Genomic DNA, 21,680 nt, shown 5'->3' with positions numbered 1-21,680 from the left:
ATAATAATTCTGTCAGAGCCTGCGTTCTATATCAATATAAATATACCAGTTAAAATAGGTCTCCCTCCAGCAGTTACTTTAGAGTGTTGAGGCTCATCTTGACTGTCATTTTTGTCCTTTATAATGGTTTCAAAAACAAGTTGCAAGCAAAGCTCTTATGTAAAACTGTCACAAAATACTGCAATCGAGGACACCAATCCGTCTCCAGTGCAGACGGCACACACGCTGTGTATAGCTCCAACCAAATTGCTCTACACCTCTTTGCTTATGGGTAAAACTTTTGCTTTGGGTTAAGGCTTGTTCTTTGGCTTTTTATCATAAAGTGTCTCAATAATGAACATATAGTGTTTAATGAGCTTCCATATAAAGGATTATTTAGCAATTTATAGCCACAATGGGGTCTTTAAGTGTGATACCTTGACTCTAAACTGCCGTTAAAATGTTGTCATATATACTGGACCTAACCTTCAATCCTTCATTATTTTCTTGGCCTCGCATGTGAGACAACTGGCTCAACGCATGCAATATATTGAAAAATTGCCAAAGTTCCATTTTATCTCCGAGCTAGATGTCTTCATGAAAAGGGCCATATACAGCTCGCGAATCATAGGTTCCCGATCGATGCTCTATACCAACAAATAAACAGGAACTTTTAGAATTGTATTTTTATTTGTTTCAACTAAGGTGGATTGTTGTTGTTTTTCAAAGAAAGACAGACAAAATAAACTTTAAGGAGAAAGTCAATTTCTAATTATTGATAATTTCCGTGTTTAAGGGAATTTTATTTTAATGCATATACAATTCATACTACATATTCAATCACATTATAGCCTGCCACTACGAATTTGGTAAAAACCCCAGGTAAGTTAAAGTTAATGTATTTGTACACCTTTTTGTACGTCAGAAATAAAAGACATTAGTAGATTAGTAGACTATTGTTTGTGCAGTACGATCATTAGTATTACCTGTTCGGCAACTTGTAGGGGAAGAGATGTACTTTCAGGACCAGGTGCTATAGGGCCAGATGGAAACCTGTAAAACAGGAAAAAAACATTTTTATATTTTTTGTTTACAATAGAAATAATAATATGTTCACAGTAGAATTAGATAGTATAGGTTCAGGCCACCCATCCAATAGAAAAGTGATGGAGTTAATATTCCATTGACTTTTTAACGTGCAAAATACAGTTAGACCTCGTTTATCGTGGTTAATGGCGACCAAAACCACCCGCGATAAGTGAAAATCCGGGAAGTAGCGGCGCACCGTCCCCCCAAAAAATAAATAATAATAATTTAAAAAAATCTCATCTCATTATCTGCACCGCTTATCCTTATTAGGGTTGCGGGGGTCGTAAGAGTCGTACAGCTGGGCGATTTTACATCCGCCCGGGACGATCGGAGACAAATTCACGACAGGGTTTATACTTGCGCCGCACCGCGGGTGCCGTTTGGTCGCTCCCGCGAGCGAGCCCCTACCCCGCGGTGCGGGTACTTTCGGGCGCGATACGCACGATACCGACACAGTTACGGTGGTCCCGCGCACGTCCGCCGCGCGCGGACGGCCGCCTGTCTCGCGGCGCGCTACTGGGGTCGTCAGACGAGCGGGCTCCCCCCAGTTACAGGGGTAGCCCGATCACGCCCGCCGCCTTTTCTCGCCGCGTCCGCCGAACTTGCTCCGTCGCGCAGCCCTGGATTTTTTTTATAGGTGATTGCAATCTCTAATTTGAATCACAAATGCAGCTTCTGTGTTACACCATTTCATCCTTCGCAATGAAGTAACTGACCCAAAAGGCTATGATCTGAAGAAATTATAAATGCTAATGGATACAGATTAAATTAAATAGCGAGGGCTCTTGGTACATATCTAAGCAGTGTTGGAGCACGAATGATGTAGAAAAATCTTTGACATTTCAGTCATAATAATGCTTTTTCAACATGATTAATGTATTAAGTATATGTTTCACAGATATAAGATGCAGGGAAAACAAAAAATTCTTACCTGTTCATGACAGTTGGAGCCATTCCAATGTTGGTTTGAACCATGACTTTATTAATGCCTTTCAGTGCGACCATCTTGGCTTTCATGATTGGGTCAGTAATTGCGTCGAAATCTTAACAATGACAAATTATCAGTTAGAAAAGGTTTGTTCGAATATTTGATTTCTTGCTGTGAAACTCAAGATGTGCATTTAAAAACATTTTAATATTGAATAAACTTTTAAGAATGTTTATCTGAACACAAAACTCAAATATTCAATACACTATACAATGAAACACTTAGTTTTTTTTAAATGTTGTAATTTCTTTTAACAAATGACAACCCAGAACTCACAATCCATAAATTATATAAGTGAAATGTTAAATGTTTAAAAAAAACATTCAAGACAAAGAAAGGCTTGAGACTGACAGTCTCTAATTATTTTCCTATTTTTTTGTTGACTGTAGGGATAAGTGTAAATACATTGACAATTCAAAGGATTAAGATGCACCTGTAACCAAGAACAAATAAATTACCAATGTTGGGGAAGAAAGAGTCACTGGATCGTTGTCGTATCATTGCCTGCATCTGTCTCTGTTGCTGCTGCTCTTGCTTCTCCTGATCTAAGAGGTCTTGCAAAAGAAGAGGCTGTTCTTCCAATAAAAGTGGACGATGCTGGCCTTGCTGACCCAAGGTCTGGTTCAGAACCTGTTGCTCTAGTTGAAGATCCTCTCCAGATTCTGTTTTTGAAGGCTCTCCAGCTACTGTGATGCTGGATAATGGCTGATTCACAGAAGGAGTGGGGGCATTCTCACTCTCTGTGACTTGGCTTTGCTTGGGCAGGAAGTTACCATCTTGAGTGACAGATTCAACAATTGGGTTTAACGACTGCTCTATGGGCGGCTGCTTAACAAGTAAACTGGATAGCACAGTGGTAGACTCAGAGTGGGCTCCTTGCTGGTTTGATTCCATGGTGTTTTCAGTGATTTCGGGGGATTTTTGACAGTCTGTGATTTCTGTTTTAATTTCCTTCCTATGTGACATAGAAGCTGAGTCCTCACTCTCTGAAGTGTCGAGTTTTACATTGGGAGAGGATGTTTCGCTTGTAGAGTCAGTCTTCACTGTTGCATTTGGCGGACTACATGAGGTTATGCTTTCATTGGGTTCAGAATTTTTGTTAATCTCATCAGTGTCAGCATTATCATCTATGGGATCGCTGAGATCTAGTTCTTCATTGAACATGTCTTTTTTTATGTCATCGAGATCAGGGTCTGTATAAGCAATTATATCAAATTTCCCAGATGTTAGAAAGTCATCAAGGTGCAGGTCATTTGTCTCCAAATCCAGGTCTTTACCATCATCAGGATCCAAATTCAGGTTTTCTAAGTCAGCATCTACCAGGTCTTTCACCTCAACATCTTCAAAATCTTTAACTGCAGATTCCTCTACATCGAGCTTTTCCTCTCCCGTTTCACTGATGGCCACGGTGACATTCTGTGTTGCTGGGGGAGCAGACAGGATGACTGATGTAGACATATTCTGGGTCTCATTTGGAGCTGGCTGGCTCATTGATCTCATAAGAGGAGAATGTTTGAGTGTGGCGTTTGCTGTCACATGGCATTGCTGATGAAGGTTGTCCATACTGGAAGAGAGGGGTGCAGGTGTTATTTGGCTGGAAATTTGGTTTGAAATTTGCGGCCCATGAATGATGGGAAACCTGTCGTCTAGTGTCCCTGGAAAGAAGTGTGGCCTTTGCGCTTGGATGTTGGGATCCATGTTGTGTCCTTGCATAGCAACTGGTGAAAATGCCATACGGGGCCTATTTTCTGCCGTTCTGTGTCGCAGTTCAATGAAAGGCTGACCCATAATGTTATGCTGCTGCACTGGGACACCATGTGGTGGGAAATGTTGGGGCAGAGCAATAGGATTACCGCCAATTCCCTTTGCCATTTCTGCAGACATGGATCGTCTCATCTGAAGAGGAAGATCTTGCATTGAATGCTGTCCACGAGGAAACAGTTCTTGTGCTGAATGAGGCCTTAGTGTACCAGCTGGAAATGAAAACCTAAAACAAAATAACAAATGTGTAAAAAAAGAGGAACATGTTAATCTAAAAATCAATGACAAAAATACCTTGGTCCCTGTTGTCTCAGATTAGGATCTCCTGGGTGTGAGCCTCGCAGCACTTGTCCATGTCCTTGGGAAAAAGGTCCAGGAAACCTCATTGGCCCTCTAATGGGTCCCTGTCCTGGATAAGGTGGAGGTGGACGATTAAACGTATCCCTTTGTTGACCAGTGGCTTCCTGGGGCCACGGTCGTGGTGCTCTCGGAGCCAAGTTGACAGGGTGCTCTTGAGGACACCTCTCTTGTCGAATGGCACTCCTTTGTTGCTGCTGCTTCAGGATTAGTTCTCTAATTCGTTGCCGCTAGAAAACAAAAGCATAGAAATTTTTAATTTGTCATCAACAAAGCTTATCAAGTCATGCAAAACATATGTGAGACTGTCCGGTCTCCTTAAATATGAAAGCGTATTTAAGCGATATCAGAACTATTGAAGTTTTTTATGTGAAAACAGCAAAAGTTTGATGTTTTATTAGAGTCATGATAGTTGGTTTTTAGCTTGCAAAACACATTTTAGCTGGTACAACGAGGATAGGGGATGCTGTAATTGTGGCCTGTTCAGTCCTTTGAGACATTTTGTGGCTAAGGGCTATACAAATAAATGTGACTTGACTTGTTTTAAAAACTAAAAACAAAACACGTATTTGGCCTTGAAATGTATACTGGTGGTTTTAAATGTTAATATAATAAAGATCATACATCCCCACTTAAATTAAATTAAAAATGAATCAAAGTTCTCCTTAAAACGTTGTCCAGACAATAGACAAAAAATACAAATTTGTGTACCTGTCTGAGTTTTTCTTCATTATCAGTCATGGCAAGATGAGGATTGGAGGACGCAGGAATCATTTGGGCATTGTTTGAAAGCTGAGTTGGTTCTTGAGTGAAAAGTGCATTGCTACCCAGGCTTGTCTGATCCTGGCCTTCAATCTTGTCAGACTGTGGAAGATTGGTGATAGGAGCTTGTTCAAATGGGTCATGACCAGGTGTCTGGCTGTGTCTTCTTGAGGGTGACCTGGTAAATGCATCATCCGGTGCACAAGTATGTTTAGGCGTTTGAGAGCCTGGCTGAGGGAAAAACTCCTGAGGCCTTCTTTGGGGGCTAGAGAATGGGTCCTGAGTTCCCAGCGGGGCTGTCCTTAATCCATTTCTACCGACTTCATCAGGCCCAAGATGCAGGGCCCCAGGAGACTGAGCATATGTGTCATTTATTATTGTCCGAGTGTTTCCTTGCTGGGAAAAAATATCGTTACTCCCGGTTCTTGATGGCCCAAGTGCACTAGTGAATGAGTCAATTGGTCCTCGACTTGTACCCGGGGACTTTGGAAATCTCTCCACAGCAACAGGCCGGGGAGTACCTGGTGGCTGAGCATAAGGATCCACAGAGTGGGAGGGTGACATAATTTGGGCAGAATGTAACTGGTGAGAGAACAGGCTTATTCCACCGGGGTGAGGGGTAGCAGGCGCATGAGAATAGGGATCCGAAGACGGGCTGGTTGAGGGTTGATTATAGTTGTCGTGTGGACGTGGTGTGCCAGGAGGCCGAGCATATGGCTCAAAAAATGGGCGGGATTGAGCACTCTGTTCAGGCCGAGGGTTCCCTGCAGGCTGAGAAAACGGGTCGTATGTGAAGTGGTCCGGCCTTGGAGTTGAGGGTGCGTGGGAATAAGGATTTCTAGACATTTGAGGAATTTGCTGAGCAAATGGGTGTGCTTGAGGTTGATGTTGGCTCATCCGTGGAGGACTGGTAAAGTTGTCATTTCCTGAAGGTCGAGGGGTGTGTGGAGGCTGTGAATACGGTTCAGTCTGTTGATTCTGAGAGAACCTTTCGGCAGAATGTTGCCCTGCTCGGTATAATGCTTCATGAGTTTGCGGTGGGGGCATTGGCGTCTTGAACAGTGGCAGCGAACCGGACTCATTACTTCCAGGGATGGGTGCCAATAAGGGTCTTGAGTAAGGGTCACACAAAATCATCCTGTTCTGAGCCATGCGTTGATAAGCCTCATTTCTTATCATGGGCCTAGAGTATGGATCTCTGCCTGGAGAGCCCATTGAGGGTCTTACCTGAGCCCCATGGCTAGCTCTGGGTGGCCCAATGGGCTTAAGAAAAGGGTCCATTTCCCCAGATGGTCTAGGGGTATCAGGAGGTTTAGCATAAGGATCACTCCTAATGGCTGTTGGAGAACCAAAGGCGTCGTGAGCAGGAGACGGCCTCCCTCTGTCCTGCTGTTCCAACATAGATGTAGGAGATTTACCGGACTCCATTGGCATTTTACGACATGCATTTGTCCCAAGAGGTGGCGGTCTTGGTGTCCCAACCATCTTTCCATATGGGTCCCAAGGAGACGAAGGTCTGGACCCAGAGGAGCCAGGTGAAAAAACCTGTGGTGATTGAGGCTGGGAGGAAGAAACAGAAGGAGGAGGAGGAGGGGGTCGTAAAAACACATCATCTGAAGGACCAGATGTCGGTGTCCCTGGTAACTGCGGCCTAGCAAAGGTATCTTTTGCAATTATTTGTTGCATTGGGGATGTGCTTCCATTGCTGGGTAGCGAGGCTGGGCTCTGGTTGCCGCTGTTGCTGCTCTCCCCTTCAGTCTGCATATTGGTCTGTTGCAGCTGCTGTTGCTGTTGTAGTTGCTCATTCTTGACTTGCTCCAGTTTCTGAGTAGCTTCAATTTTTGCTTGTTGTTTGCTTTTCTGTCTCATTTGCTGTGGGAAAAGAACAAGTATGGCATTAGATAATTTGTTGAAAACAAACAATACCATTTGCTAATCTCATGCAAAAAATGAACTGGGGCTACTAACCACCAATGTCACCAGGGTTAATGCGGAGGGATAATGCAGTTGTTTTGGGAGCTTTTAAAAAAAACACCTCTTAGATGCCTTAATATTAAGTGGACCTGCTGCTCCCCTGACTTAATTGCATACCCTCTTACCTGTCTAAACTTCCACTCTTGTTCATGCTCTGACTCTTTTGGTTTCAAAGGGTCTTTAAACAGCAGTTCTGTGTCTAGTGGTATGTTGGGATCAAACACCTCAGGGGGCTGTGGCTGCTGTGGATGATGCCTCTTCACTGTCTCATTGGACATCTGGACTTTGTTGATACGCAGGGCAGCTCGGTTATCTCTTGCCTTTTGCTGAAATGCAATAATACATCTGAATTTATATCGTAGTTTGACCATAATACATGTTAACATATCACAGGTAGCAAAGAGTATGGTAGCTAAGTCTAGTAATATTTTGTTCTTAGGGAAACCAGGTACTTCGTACGATATAAATAAATCTGATGTACATTTAAAAAAAATAACTGGCAAACATCCTTTTAATGATAATATGAGGTATGACTGATCTTACCACATAAGGGGCCCTGTCTTGTGAACTAGCTTTTCTCCACAATTTTGCAATTTGCTTAACTCTGGTGGACCAGTCTGTTGAGCATTGAAACAATAAAAAAATTTAATAGTTTATTTTTCGTATAGAGACTGAGAAAATAAATTACAACGCAATATACAAACCTGGGAATTCCTCTCTGAGGTTAGAGAAATTTATATTGGTGTAAAGGACAGGTGCTACAGTGGCAAGCTCCCCGAGTGTCTCCTCCTTCTCCCACTTAAGTGTACTCCTTTGGGCATTTGACATGGCCTCAGTTTCCCCTTCAGGTAGTGATCCAGGCGGTGTGGAGCCAGACACATGGGCAGAGGAGGGCCACGGTATGACTGCTTCTCTAGACATGTGACATATTTTTCTATCCCTGCAAAGGCAAACTGTTTAAAAAAAAAACAACTAAAAACAAAAGACTACCATCCAGTACAAGCATCAGTACATCACCTGGGATTGTCAGCAAAAGGCATACAGTTAGAAGGGGAAAAATTTTCTGGGATTAAAGGCCCTCTTCCTGAATTTGAAGGGAAACGGTGGCCTGGACTCATCATTCCATTTATCATCGGCATCCTTGGGAACATTGGAGTTCCTGTATTGTGTCAAAAAAGAAGCATTAGCTTGTTTGAATATATAATAATCAGAAATAGACCCATGAATGTAGCAAGCAACGTACCTGTATTGGAATGAGGAATACCAGTGCCAGGTGTGTTTGGGAGGGGCCGAAGACTCGTAGGATGAGGCACATGGGGTGGGGGTGGTTGTATTGTGCTGGGGCTGAAGACAGCAGTAAAGAGATCCTCTACATCCTTGCCTTCCAGCTCTAACATTATTAATAGTATATAAGTCAGTATATAATCCATTGATAAAAAAAAAAAACACCCACAAATAATCTTGGTTGTGTTGACATGAAATCTAGTTACAGACCTGGGATTTTGTACAACTTGCTGAGTATTGACTCTAAAAAGAAAAGACAAGGGTTTGGTTTATAATTTTAACTCAACATAGCAAATTATCACCTAAACTCACCATCAGTGACCATTTTGTCTAACTCTGGACTAAGAATTCCATCCAAAGGTTCTTCTGGAAGGCTTCGAGGTGTCCTGCGACCAGGTTGAGAGTGTGGTGTCACTGGTGAAATGTCAGTGACGTGCCCTACATCCAGACCAGCTGTAAAACACAGACACAGGCACCACTAACAATAGCAGGATTTTGGTTTCGAGATTTTTAGGACTTAACACCAATAAGTAAAAAAAAAAAAAAACCCCCCAAAAAAAACAGGAAAGTTCAAGACCAATCAGATTCGACAAGCGAATGGAGCTTCCTTGAGCTTGTACAGACGCTCCCCTACTTACGACCATTCGATTTACGGAAAACCGTTGACACATTTTTTTCGGGATGTCAAAAAATATCCATACCTTACTGTAAGTTAGATTTTGTATCGTTTGCACCTTTTTCCGAGTACAGGACATTACTGTAGTGCTTCTTTCCGCTATTGCCGGGGCGTGTGGTGGCGCTGTGAGAGGTCACCCAGCATCCGCCCCGAAGAAAAAAACTTCCTCTTCCTTGTCCTTGTGTAATCATTCAGTACTGAACCTCCAGCGCGCTAAGAACTTTGACATTTTTCTTGTTTAATATCTTGTGCATCCATTCAATATGGTTGGTGTAAAGTGTCAAGAAGAGGAGAGCCGTTTCTTTTGAAATGACAGTGGAATACGAAAGCTTGATGCGTTTGAGAAAATGGTTGGATCGCTTTTTTTCAGCCACTCTACCACGGAGGAGGACCTCTTTAAGCCCATCTTCCAAAGCAAGTCAAACTTAAATGTAATTGTCTTAATAGAGTATATTATTTTATGATATTTTTTATTTTTAGAACAAAACAATACTGGTTACATATACAAGCCTTAAACAGAGAAAATATAGCACTGAAGCAACTTACGAACGATTGTCCGGAATCTCGTTTGTAAGTAGGGTAGCATCTGTACCTTTTTAGGATTATGGGCTATACAAATAAACATGATTGCACTAACTGTGTTGAACCTGTTTTATGATTTACATGTGAAAGCATGAGTCATTATCTTCTGTACTGTACAACAAAATGGCAGTAAAGACAGAGCTTTGTGTCAAAACTTATTGTATGTGGTGTGGACAATTTATTTTATGTACTTTCTTTTCAATATCTTCCGAAAAAGTAATAGACACTGAAATTGATTATCATACTCAAAAACAACCAAAAAACAGAGTTATGACTTTCCGTGCAACAAAGGAGGTTATTACAACAGTTAAATGTTGAAAAGTAGCCCCAAAATTAATCTGTAGTGCCTACCGCAGGTAAATTGTTTACATTTGGAAAAACTGGAGCTAAACATTGCAGCTATGGTTTGATTTGCACGGCTAATAGTGTAATCTAACTGCAGGTATTATTTGAGTATTTTATTTTATAAATAGAAGCTGCTCATCCACAAATTCACAATGTTGATAATCAATGAAAATTGACAATTAAAATCTATCGATAACTTAACATCTGTATTGGATTAATTAAGCTACAAAACATTTGCCTTAGAGATATGTGAAGGAGATTTTAAATTTAAACTTTTTTTTAGAATCATCTTGTATATTTACTTAAAAGGTTTTAGTGAGACCATGAAAAGTTAAATACACATACATTTCCCTCAATACTAACAATGTGCTAAAGCAATTTGAGAGGTACAAAAAGCAGTATGAAGCACCCTACATGCAAAGTCACATAGAAAACAGCTGTCTTAAAGGGATACTGCATTGAAGTGAGTGGACTAACAGACCGGTAAACCCTTACCAAAAAGAGGTGAGCCATCAACCTGGAGGGGGCAAAAATCAAGACCTAAAAAGAACCCAAAACCAGAAAACATGAGTGGAAAAACGTAAACAAAACAAAAACATGATTTGGGAAATACACTGAAAATGATTAAATCAAAGATGAACTTTATTAAATTTGATGGGGAAACATGCATGAATTATTTTGCCGTTTTAGATTTCTACTGCAACCGCATATTGAGTTTAAGACGCACCAGAGTCACTGCTTGGCTTTCCGAACATTCCCAAGATGTCTGCATCAGTATTCAAAACCTCAGATAGATCAACTAATGGCTCCTCGGGAGTCTCTGCAAATGGGTTAAAAGAATAAAAAAAAATACAAAAAACAAATATCACAAAATATAAATGGACGGTGAATGGACATGAAACTGGGCCTGAAGACCAAAAAAAAAAGAAAAAAAAGAAAAAAAAGGAATGTAACATTGACTAAATACTGAACAGTAATCACCAGAGGCGGGGCAATAAAATTGACCAGTCCTTTACCACCGGATAAAACGAACAATTTTAATCGACATAATCATCAAATACCCTAGCCCTCGTTTTTCTACAACAGTTTCGCTTGAGAGCAAAACGATGTTGACTTGCTTATGTTGCATCAATGTGGTATAACAATTATGTACCTTTAAAAACAACTATGAAGCGCACCACTGAACTTATAGAGATGTTGTTTCAGCAGTTATTTAAACCAAATAGAAATGTAATTTGAATACATGATCTGCATTGATATAAAGACGACACCATGTTAATGTAACAAATATAACAATAACAGTTTGAAGAAATAATATAGCTGAGTATCACACTTTTGAAATTCCATTGAGGTGCTAGTCATTCAAATGATTTTCAACTGTCGATCTGACTTTCACAAGAGTACCTGAATAATTAAATTAAAATAAAATGTACGTACGTGCTGCAATTGGTCTGGTGGGACGGGATGTAGCAGGAATACCGAGCATTGGGTCTGCAGAGGAGTTCAGGAAGCCACCGGTCAGCTGCTTCCTCTCGAGCTGGCTTTGCCCTTCTTCGATGAGACCAGACTCGACTCCTTGCTGCCTGCTTTGTTTGCTTCTGTCCAGGAGGTCTTTTCCGAAGAAGGCCTCCTAAACATGACGGTGAAGCAAGCTTTTCAAGAACTGTCCCACTACATCTTGACATTATCATGGCAAAAGACACCACGCCCAGAGGGATCATTCAAAGATGCATTCAGCGACGATAAAACAGATATTATTAACAAAACTGGTTCCACTTTTGTCGGCACCATCAAACCTAAAACCACTTATTCCCCAAACGTCAAACACAATCTTTTGAGACATATAACTGAGGCATTACCAGAAGCACAAGAACGTTAAAAGCCGAATGTGTTACTGGTTTAATAATGAATGAAATGTAGTTTGTGGAGTTGGGACCTTAAGGTCTGTCAGTGAACAACCTGCTCTCATTGTGGTAGGATAAAAAGCAGTGTTGACAGCTTGCTTTTGGCTTTATGCACATCGCATATCTATGTTTTGGACAACATCAAGAGACAGTGAAATGCAGTATAATCTTGAGACATAATGTAGGCGTTAAATCAATTTCAGCTCTTTCAGTGACTTTACTTTCAGATGGGTGCAAATTAAAGAGGATACATAATATTACAAGTCATCCTTCTTGTTGAAAAAAAAAATAAAATAAAAAAATAAACACTAAGGGGTTTCCAAGCAATATACTTTTAATTGCCAGCTTTCCTAGGATGAGATACAAAATCTTACGACACAATATGGGCAAAGCATTTTTCAAACAAGTTCATTTTCCTATTCTCTCGCAATTCTGTTAATTCTCGCTTTAAAATTTAAGGGGAAGATGCTTTAAATAAATGTATGATTTATTGCATTTAACATGCATGTATACCAAATGAAAATTGTAAAACACATAGGATAATATGAACTACAATGATGATTGCTATTTTTACAAATTAATTCCTCTAATGAAACAGACCTGTAGGTAGGTGGGAAAAGCCTCCTCCAATTTGGTTTTCTTCTTTCTGTAACGCTTTTTAATTTTTTCTGCAACCTCTATTCCTGGAGGGGTCTCATTCACAGGCGTGTCAGGCAGTGACTCTGTCCACCCACCAACTAAAACCAGAAGAAAACATGTTTTAACAAACAACACATTGAATTTGTTTTTCATTCAACTTAAAAATGACCAAAACTTTTTTAATAAAGCTAAATAAAAGTGGTTCTGTAGTACTTCTGTTACACAAACCTTCTTCCTTTCCAATGTGACACTCTGACATGGATAATGAACCAGATGAATCCTTTCTGCAGAGTGCCCGTTTAACCTTGCCAGGACCTTGGCCCGGTCGACTTCTCTGGCGAACCATGAAGCCACCAATGCCTTTAAAAGATTCCGTAGGTAAATTGACAACATCGGCGACCTTTGTTTGTTTGCGTGTGTTTGTTTTTTAATACAATCATAATAGGATTTATACCTGTATTGGTCAAACTTAAAGACTGCTAAAGACCAGTTTATTTAACACTGGTCACAGCAATTGCGGTCGTCCTTTAAAATTGCACTGTCACATTTAACGATTCAGAGGAGCTGTCTCCTTTAATCAGGTGTCTTACCAGGCCGGTACGGTTTCCTCTTCCTTTTCTTGCTGCCGTCGACCCCCTTGGAGTCATCTTCAACAGGCTCACGCTCTGGGCTGGAGTCCGACTTGCCCTCGCAATCTAGGAGCTCTGTCTCCACTAGATAAAGAAAACACTGATGATGAATGACAGCTCCGCTGCGGAGAAAACCATTGCCACTTTTTGCCTTGCTCTCCGCAGCAAAAGGGTCAATTCCATCTCAACCACGGTCAAAGGACGGACATTAGCCTGATTTAAATAAAGTTAATTTTGTTTGCTTATTAAATTAGTGGCATCTGTTTCTTGTTTTAATCTTCAGTCCTTTTATTACCCCTTAATGGTGTCACAACATTTATTCATTTTTTTCTATTGAACCACTGAAATAAAGTAACCCATACAAAGTATTAAAATGTATTAAGAGTCACCTGGAATGTTGGTAGTGATTACAAGAATATGCGAGTCAGTTACCTCTAGCATCCTCCATGTCCTCATCTCGGGAGTGTTCTGAAAGGGGGTCCAAGGGAGCCTGAAGGACCGCCACACTGTTCTGGTTGATTATCTTCAGTTTGAGCTTGGGCTTGGTCTTCCGACGCCGTGATGCAGTAGCGGACAGGCTCTGGAGCTGACAAAGCCCAGACTCTGTCAAACAGACACCATCCTGGGTGTAGGTCCTTGATAGATCTAAGTAGATGAAATCATTGAATATCTTTAGCAAATAAATCAGGCAATACTTATGTATGGTCACCAAAACATCAATTTTTTGAGTCTTTGTAAAATTTACTGTTGTTTTACCCATTTCTCTTGCTTTGGTGACAATCTGTGTCATGACCGCAGGCTCAATGGTGTCCCTTGGTTTGGTCAACACTGTGCAATACACAGAATAACAATCGGAAAAATAAATAAATAACAAAATGAACAGTGTTCAATTCAAAAGGGGCTAAATTTGTGCTTCACATCAACACTTATATTTAAAAACTACAGATGGGTTAGGTCAGTGTGAAATTATGTCAAAAGTGTATTTAAAATATTTTTGAATACAACTTTAAATAATGAACACAGAACAGGCATCATTTGTTTACTTTGAAATGTTAGTTTACAACAAGATGAAAAGAAATTTGAAAAAAAAAAAAAAAAAAAACCATGACAAGTAATTTAAATGAAACTGGAGATTTATTGCAATTGTACAGAACATATAAATATATAGATGACTAAATTAAAAAGAAAATTGTCTTATGAATCTAGGTAGTTCTTACTTTTAGTAGTCTTAAAATTTCGGCACATGGCACAATCAAAGCAGTTCTCTGCTGCCTTCTCAACATCTTCCTCTGAATGGAGACCCTGACATGAAGCATGAAACCACCTGTGGACGGACAAACAGGTTTAGGGCCTAATTACAACAGGACACTTGCAGGTAAACATTTGCACTGGGCATGTATTCATATGCTATTGGTTCTGATAATAGTACAATTTCTATGACTCATTCCATTGCCTGACCTGTTGTAAATCCCGCTTGTATTCCTCTCCATCACCTTGTGTGCCACGATGATGATGTATCATACGCTTCAACCTCTATTTTTAGACCAAAGCGCGAAACTGGAAGGGGACAACATAATAGCTCGCTCGCTCGCTCACTAATGACCCATGTGAGTCTTGTGCATGTGCTTGCCAGTGTCTCTGGCCCTTTTATTCCATTGAGTTTCCAACAATTTGTAATTCGGTCGTTCATTTACTTTATGTGTTTAGGGTTGCATTGTGCTTTTTATTTTATTTAATCTTATATCTGAATATAGCTGTGACAGAGTGGTTTTGTAAGAAACACAGAGTGCATGCACGCATATAACCCTTTTACACTCATTCTGTCATTTCTACAACCACAGAGAGGATGCCAAAGAATTTTCAACTCTTCCCTAATTTGAATATAAACTACTGAAGTCCTGGGCACACTTGACCTCATTAGAGTAGCAAATTTGGCAATGGATACCGTCGGCGTTGTTTTCAGCCCAAGTTTTACAGGTCAAGTGTTTTCGAAACATATGACCATTAAAGATGGCGACTACCACAGGGTCAGACAGCGATTATTGAGAACAGCACATAATGTTGTACTGTTCAGTACTGCTCAAAAGAAAAAAGTAGGGTGTTTTCTGACTTGTGTTTGTCAAGATTTTTAAATCAAATAAAAAATCATTTATTTTAGACATAGAGGCTGACATTGCTGTGTTTTGTAATTAGAAGGAATGGGCTGTGGAAAAGAGCAGGTAGATATTTTCCAATGCTCTGCACACAAGAGAAATTTTGCGACAGAGCCAAACTTATCCAACATGTTTGCTACTCAACGCTTTTGTGCGCCGCACTGTTTTCCTCTAAAACGTGTCTTTGCACAACTGCCGACAAATGCAAAATACTGTTCTCCAATGGCGTTGCACGCAGAAGACAAGGTGTGTGCAGCGCTTCAGTGTCCAATCTTAATAGTTTTGGTTGATATGCACATGGACTCATCAGCACAAGCAGGCTAATGAGATCTACATACAGTGAGGCAAATAAGTATTTAGTCAACCACCAGTTGTGCATGTTCACCTACTTGAAGTATTAGAGAGGCCTGTAATTGTCCACATTGTTAACACCTCAACCATAAGAGACAGAACATGAAAAAAAACACAGAAAATCACATTGCTTGATTTTTAAATAGTTTATTTCCATATAAGTGTGTAAAATAAGTATTTGGTCACCTAAAACTAAGCAAGCATTCTGGCTTTCAAAGAGAACAAAGTTCTTCAAACAAGGCTCCACTTGTTACCAGTATTAATTGGACCCGTTTTAACTCATTATTGATATAAAAGACACCTGACCACAACCTCAGTTATTTGCACTAATTCCACTTTGGCCAAAACCAAAGAGCTGTCCAAGGTCACCAGAGACAAAATTGTAGACCTACACCAGGCTGGGAAGAGGGAATCTGCAAGAGGTAAACTGCTTGGTGTAAATAATACAACAGTGGGAGCAATTCATAGAAAATGGAAGAATACCAATAATACTTTATTCCGATCTGGGGCTCCATGTGAAATCTCAGCCTGTAGCACAAAATGATAACAAGAATGGTAAGCAAAAATACCAGAACCACATGGGAGGACCTCGTGAATGACCGATAGAGAGCTGGGACCACAGTCACAAAGGCTACTATCAGTAACACAATGCGCCACCAGAGACTCAAATCCTGCACTGCCAGACGTGTCCTCTCTGCTTAAGCCAGTACATGTCAGGGCTGCTGCAGTCTGTTAGAGAGCATTTGGATCATCCAACAGAAGCCTGGGCGAGTGTGTTATGGTCAAATGATACCAAAACAGTACCTTTTGGTAGAAATACATGTTCTTGTGTTTGGATGAGAAAGAATACTGAATTGCTTCAGAAGAACACAATAATCACTGTGAAGCATTGGGGTTAAAACATCATGCTCTTGGGCTGGTTTTCTGTAAAGGGACCAGAATAACTGATCCGTGTAAAGGAAAGAATGAATGGACCCATGTATCGAAAGATTTTGAGTGAGCAAGGTCATTGAAGCTGAGACGTGGCAAGGTCTTTAAGCATGAAAATGATCCCAAACACAAACAGGACAACAAAAGAGTGGCTTTGTAACAAGCATTCCAAGGCTCTAGAGTGGCGTCGCACAGACTTCAAATTTCAACCTCATTTAAAATCTGTGGAGGGAGTTGAAAGTCCATGTCACCCAACAACAGGCCCAACACGTCACTGCTCTAAAGGATATCTGCATGGAGGAATGAGACAAAAAACTAGTGTACGAAAAGCCTCTGAAGAGTTAGAGAAAATGATTAGCCTCCTCCTTTTACCATTATCAGAACCAGTGGCCAAAAAGGGTACATACTAAAGTATTGCGATAAACATTTGGTATTGATCAAATATTTATTTTCCACCATTTTTTACATATTATATATTATATACCACAGCCATATCGCCCTAGTGGGAGGTGGCTAGAGTCATTTCTGACTCTTTTTGGGAGATTGATACAGAGGAGGGGATTCCCAGCCCCCTCGCTCAACCCAACTGAGGTGTTGGGAGTCATTAGGTGACCAAACTCCCCAATTCCAACCCCTAATGCTGAATGCCAAGCAGGGAGGCAACGGGTACAAATGTTTAAGTCTTAGGTATGACTCGGCCAAGGCTTGAACCACAACCTCCCAGCCTCGGGGCGGGCGCTATACCCCCAAGGCCACCGAGCTGTTTTTTTTTTTACATATAAATTCTTTAAAAATTGAACGATGTGATTTTCTGTTTTTTTTTCATTCTGTCCTGGTTGAGGTTTATCCATGTTGACTATTACAGGTCTCTCTAAGTTTCAAGTAGGAAAACTTAGCGGTTGACTACCGTAAATTCCGGACTGTAAGCCGGTACTTTTTTCCCAAACGTTCAACCCTGCGGCTTATTCAGTGATGCGGCCAATTTATGTAATTTTCTAAAAGCCGCCAGCGGCGCTCAAGTTCAAGGCACATGATGCAGCTTACAAGCTAAACGCAATCGAGCAGTCGGATAAGGAAGGAAACAGAGCTACTGCACGCAAACTTTACCTTGCGAGCGCGTTGCTAGCGTGTTTTTGAATAAGGGGGACGACGTCTATATGACAAAGTCTCTTTCCCATACTAAAGGAGGACAACTTAAAGGACGTCAGTTAAAGGGAGTAAGATGAGAATGGTTTACCGTGGTTTCTACATTAACAGTATGTTTTTTTAACAGACCCGTTAACTTTATTGCAAGCGTGTTGTTAGTAGCGTTTTGCTACCCTTCACAGGCACGGTTTGGGATGAAAGTTATATTATTATTAAAGCTTTGAAAACTCTCTCGGTGTACCGTCTTTCTTTGTAAATATGTGTAACGATGTAAAATATGTATTTGCAACTGTATATTTTTGTAATGTATTTATTTGTATTTATTCTGGACACTTATTCTGATAAGTCTTGCACTGACCAATTAAAAAGGAGGGGCGTAACAGACGCGGGGAATGACGGGAAGTGGGGACCGGTAGAGGTGAGTGTTTGTGGACACAGCAGACAATAGTAGATATATATTTTTCCCAACCTTACCTTTGGAAATATACACTTTTTTTCCTTGGATTACTTTTAACGGGACCTGGACTCTGCAGGTCTGCATCATATATTAACTACCGGTATCATTTTCCGTTCACTTTGCCGGCTGTGGTTGTTAAACTGAGTACTTTATGCTCAGTTAAAATCGCGGGACTTAAAGTAGGGTTTGGGTTAATTTTGTGATTGTGTTACATGCTTTAATGTGGGCGTATGCGGCCTATATACAGGTGCAGCTTGTGTAAGTACAAAAGCGGTTATCCACTTAAAATGTGGTGGGTGCGGCTTATAATCAGGTGCGCTCTATAGTCCGGAATTTACGGTATATACTTATTTGGCCCACTGCATGGGTAGAGCCAGCAGATTGGGTCATGACTCTTTTCAAATGGCAGGGTGGTCGAGTAACTGTTTTATGAAGAAAAAAAAAATATTAAAATTGTATGAATAAAATAGACAATTTGGAACCATAGTGAGAAAATAATTTTATGAAATTACTTAACTAAATGCTTGCAAGACAGGCACCTATAAATTATAATTGCCATAAATAATGTTACTATAATAGTTACTATTCTTATCATCATCATGATTTTCAAATGTAATATGTGATACCTGAAGGGAGGGGTAAGCATATGAAACAAGCCTTGTTAAATTGGGACAACTGTGTGCATGAGTGCATACGGTAGAAATAATGTGATTTTATGCACATTAGAGACAAATTCTAAGAAAATTAATAAAACAAAAGAAAAAAATAAGATAAAACTTAAAACATTTTTTGCCAATTTAATTTAGAAAAACTTCAAATAAACAATTTAAAACTGTCAATTTTGATTGGTTGAGAGGTTGCAAACCTGTCACATTGTCGACACTGTACAATGATAGTGCCTTCGCTGTACATGATGAGGCAGACAGGGCATGTTGAAAGGCTGGCACAGGGAGCACACTGGGTGTAATTATTCTGCCAGTCACACCTCAGACCTGGTGTAGTGGCACCACATTGCGTACAGGACACACACCTGCAGGGGAAAAGAATAACAAAAAAAAGGTCATTCTTCAAAGGTAACTTAGAAGGAGAAACAGTTCACAAATTCCAGTTCACTTGCCATTTGCACTTCCAGCTGTCTTTTGGTACGTTCTGCAATGGGGGGTTGAGGCAGTATGTGTGATAGCTGATATCACAGTCGTCACAAAGAAGCAAACGTCCAGGGTCAGTAGCCTGGCCACAGGCCTCACACACTGTGCACTCTAAACAACGCCAGCCTTTACTCAGTACCACCTTTGTGATCTATAGAGGGAAAAAAACGTGTTTATTATCGATAATTTGAAGACATAAGATATAACAGTGCAGGGTGTCCCCTGCCCACTGCCCGATGACTGCTGGGATGGGCTTCAGCACCCCTGCGACCCACTAAGGATAAGCGGTGCAGCTAATGAGATGAGATGAGGTCCTGCATTAAACTTAATTTGGGTAAACAGTAGTGATGACAAATGCCATCATTTTCTAGGGCTCGCAATCAAAAGCCAGATGGTTAAATTGCTTAAAATGTTATTGTATATCGCATGTGGTATTTCCCCCTGCTTTGCATGTGTGTATCTCGGTTAACAACATTATACAAGTGTTACGTGTTATGAAATGTGCATACCTTTATTCCTACACAGAAGGGATGATAGCACTGGCCACACTGAGCACAAGCCAAAAGACGGCCTTCTGCACCAAGGCCAAAGCTCCCACACACCACACACATGTCCTGAGGAGGAATACTTCATAAGCCACGAATTTCTTTTTTTAGGCAGTTGATGTGGGTTCATTTTTGTTACCTTTATAAAATGGAGCACTCACCTGCTTAAGTGTAAAATTGTCATTGCTGGAAAATATGACCACTGTGTTGTGCATGGCATTCTCCTCCTCCTCCTTTATCGGATACGCAGTTTCTATAGTAGTTATCTATTGGAGCACAATGAGCAAATGTCAGAAATTGTCAGATGATTCCGCTTTAACAATCCCAGTTATGTTGCAGGAAACAAAGTAAAAATCAGACACATAGAAATGCTACATGCTAAAATATTGTTAATGTATTTCTGTACAGTTACACATTAATCAAACCACAGACCCCAGGGATGATGCTGGGACACACTCCATTCTTCCCCCTGGCCCTGCCACGTCCTGTGCGACCCGACAAACCTGCCCCTCTTGGCCGCCTTCTCCCTGGGAAGGTCGAGCCTCGACCCTGTAAAGGCAAGATATCAATAAGGAAATGTGTGCAAAAAAAGTGACGATATGAAACTCATGAGGGTAGAAAAAAACAAATCACTTCTTTAATCTATCCTTCCATTGTCTTTCACTTCTATTGTTCAAAATGTCTACAGGGAATAGTTTTAAAGGAACTTTGCCTTTGCCCGGTGTAAAATATGTTCAAATGCAAACAAAACCTAGATATTCATTATTATTATTAAGAACGACTCACATCAAATCAAAAAAGGGGGAAAAAACAAAAAAACAAAAAAAAAACCATGATTCAAAATGCTGACAGATGAAACAAGGAGCGAATGGTCACTATGAAACAGGGAGCAATTGATCACTAAAGGTTTTTTTGTCTAAATATCTTTTGCAAAATCCTTACAAAGTATAACTGTGCAGCAAAGAACCATTTGTTAATAAATATACTTAAGTCCAACCATTTTTTTAAACAGTGGCAAATCAACCATTGCCTCTCACTCAGTAAGATGTTTGATTTTTCACTTTGCCTATTTCTAATTCCAGAGTGACAATCAGAAACACTCTTGGGGACCATCTAGTAAGCTACGGTATTTACCACTCTGATGCTCCAGCTGGGGCAGCCAGAGTAGTGCCTGGTCTTTGGGACATCCCACCCCTCTGGCTGGTCTGGGGACCAGGACAAGGGGGAGCTCACACTGCTATGGGGGCTCCATGCACCCTAAAGCCAGGAAGGGGAGGTGAGAGAGTGAGAAAGAGGGTAGGAGGGCAACAAAATGCAGCAACGTAAAAACAAAGCAAGCAAAGAAACAAAATGTACAAAAGAATGATGTTAGAATGAGATGTGGTGAGATTTTGATGTAGTCATACAAGAATATACGGGGAAAACCCCCCCCCCCATTTAAAATGTGTTTGAATTATTTATTATTTATAATTATTTATTTATTATACTTCAAAGATAGAAAGCTTATTTTTTAAAATATATTTCTTGCTAAGGTAAGAGTGGCACAGATTAATTAAATCATGTAACCATTTAATTTCTGAACTGATTGCTAAACTATTGAAAGATACCAACAACTGTTTTGCTACTTGTGGCTTTTGCATGTACGTGCACACACTGTGTCATCAGTAGCATGAACGCAAAGTAGGTTTTGATACATGAGCGACATAAAAAACAAAATAGGTGAGTTTTAGAATTTTCTAATCAAAGTGATGCGAAACGATTAATCAATTATAAATAGAGCTGTCAATTAAGTTGATAATCTATTAGTTGTTGCACCTCTTGTTCAGTCCAGATTAAGTGAGGGCCATTTGTTCTCACCTGGTTGAGCATACATTCGGTAGGAACATATTTTCCCAAAAAGATGTTAGAGGCTGCAATATAGCTTAAAGGGAACACAATATAGCCAAGGTTTGTCCGTGATTGTCATAAAACATGGGAAGTT

The 21,680-nt window shown here is 40.4% G+C and overlaps 1 protein-coding gene across 1 annotated transcript in view; it reads right to left on the bottom strand.

Moving 5' to 3' along the window:
* Window positions 1-21,680, bottom strand: part of kmt2cb (lysine (K)-specific methyltransferase 2Cb) — an 81,916-nt gene that overhangs the window by 20,849 nt on the left and 39,387 nt on the right. The window contains exons 15-41 of the mRNA XM_088338008.1: window positions 20,834-20,956; window positions 20,132-20,248; window positions 19,861-19,965; window positions 19,664-19,768; window positions 19,124-19,305; window positions 18,872-19,036; window positions 14,187-14,293; window positions 13,726-13,797; window positions 13,402-13,614; window positions 12,931-13,053; window positions 12,569-12,700; window positions 12,302-12,438; window positions 11,235-11,427; window positions 10,525-10,617; window positions 10,293-10,337; window positions 8,507-8,647; window positions 8,405-8,437; window positions 8,154-8,300; window positions 7,928-8,069; window positions 7,615-7,850; window positions 7,454-7,527; window positions 7,036-7,236; window positions 4,886-6,808; window positions 4,112-4,404; window positions 2,515-4,043; window positions 2,000-2,111; window positions 966-1,032 (exon numbers count right to left, since the gene is read on the bottom strand). Of these exons, the coding sequence (XP_088194134.1) occupies window positions 966-1,032; window positions 2,000-2,111; window positions 2,515-4,043; window positions 4,112-4,404; window positions 4,886-6,808; window positions 7,036-7,236; window positions 7,454-7,527; window positions 7,615-7,850; window positions 7,928-8,069; window positions 8,154-8,300; window positions 8,405-8,437; window positions 8,507-8,647; window positions 10,293-10,337; window positions 10,525-10,617; window positions 11,235-11,427; window positions 12,302-12,438; window positions 12,569-12,700; window positions 12,931-13,053; window positions 13,402-13,614; window positions 13,726-13,797; window positions 14,187-14,293; window positions 18,872-19,036; window positions 19,124-19,305; window positions 19,664-19,768; window positions 19,861-19,965; window positions 20,132-20,248; window positions 20,834-20,956 (6,810 nt within the window). The remainder of the gene's footprint in view (window positions 1-965; window positions 1,033-1,999; window positions 2,112-2,514; window positions 4,044-4,111; window positions 4,405-4,885; window positions 6,809-7,035; window positions 7,237-7,453; window positions 7,528-7,614; window positions 7,851-7,927; window positions 8,070-8,153; window positions 8,301-8,404; window positions 8,438-8,506; window positions 8,648-10,292; window positions 10,338-10,524; window positions 10,618-11,234; window positions 11,428-12,301; window positions 12,439-12,568; window positions 12,701-12,930; window positions 13,054-13,401; window positions 13,615-13,725; window positions 13,798-14,186; window positions 14,294-18,871; window positions 19,037-19,123; window positions 19,306-19,663; window positions 19,769-19,860; window positions 19,966-20,131; window positions 20,249-20,833; window positions 20,957-21,680) is intronic.

Source organism: Urocampus carinirostris, chromosome 1 (genome assembly GCF_059441175.1).
Source record: "Urocampus carinirostris isolate Australia breed hairy pipefish chromosome 1, RoL_Ucar_1.0, whole genome shotgun sequence".
Lineage (NCBI taxonomy): Eukaryota > Metazoa > Chordata > Actinopteri > Syngnathiformes > Syngnathidae > Urocampus > Urocampus carinirostris.
The sequence above is the reverse complement of the archived record's forward strand: the minus strand, read 5'-3'. Positions and strand labels throughout refer to the sequence as shown.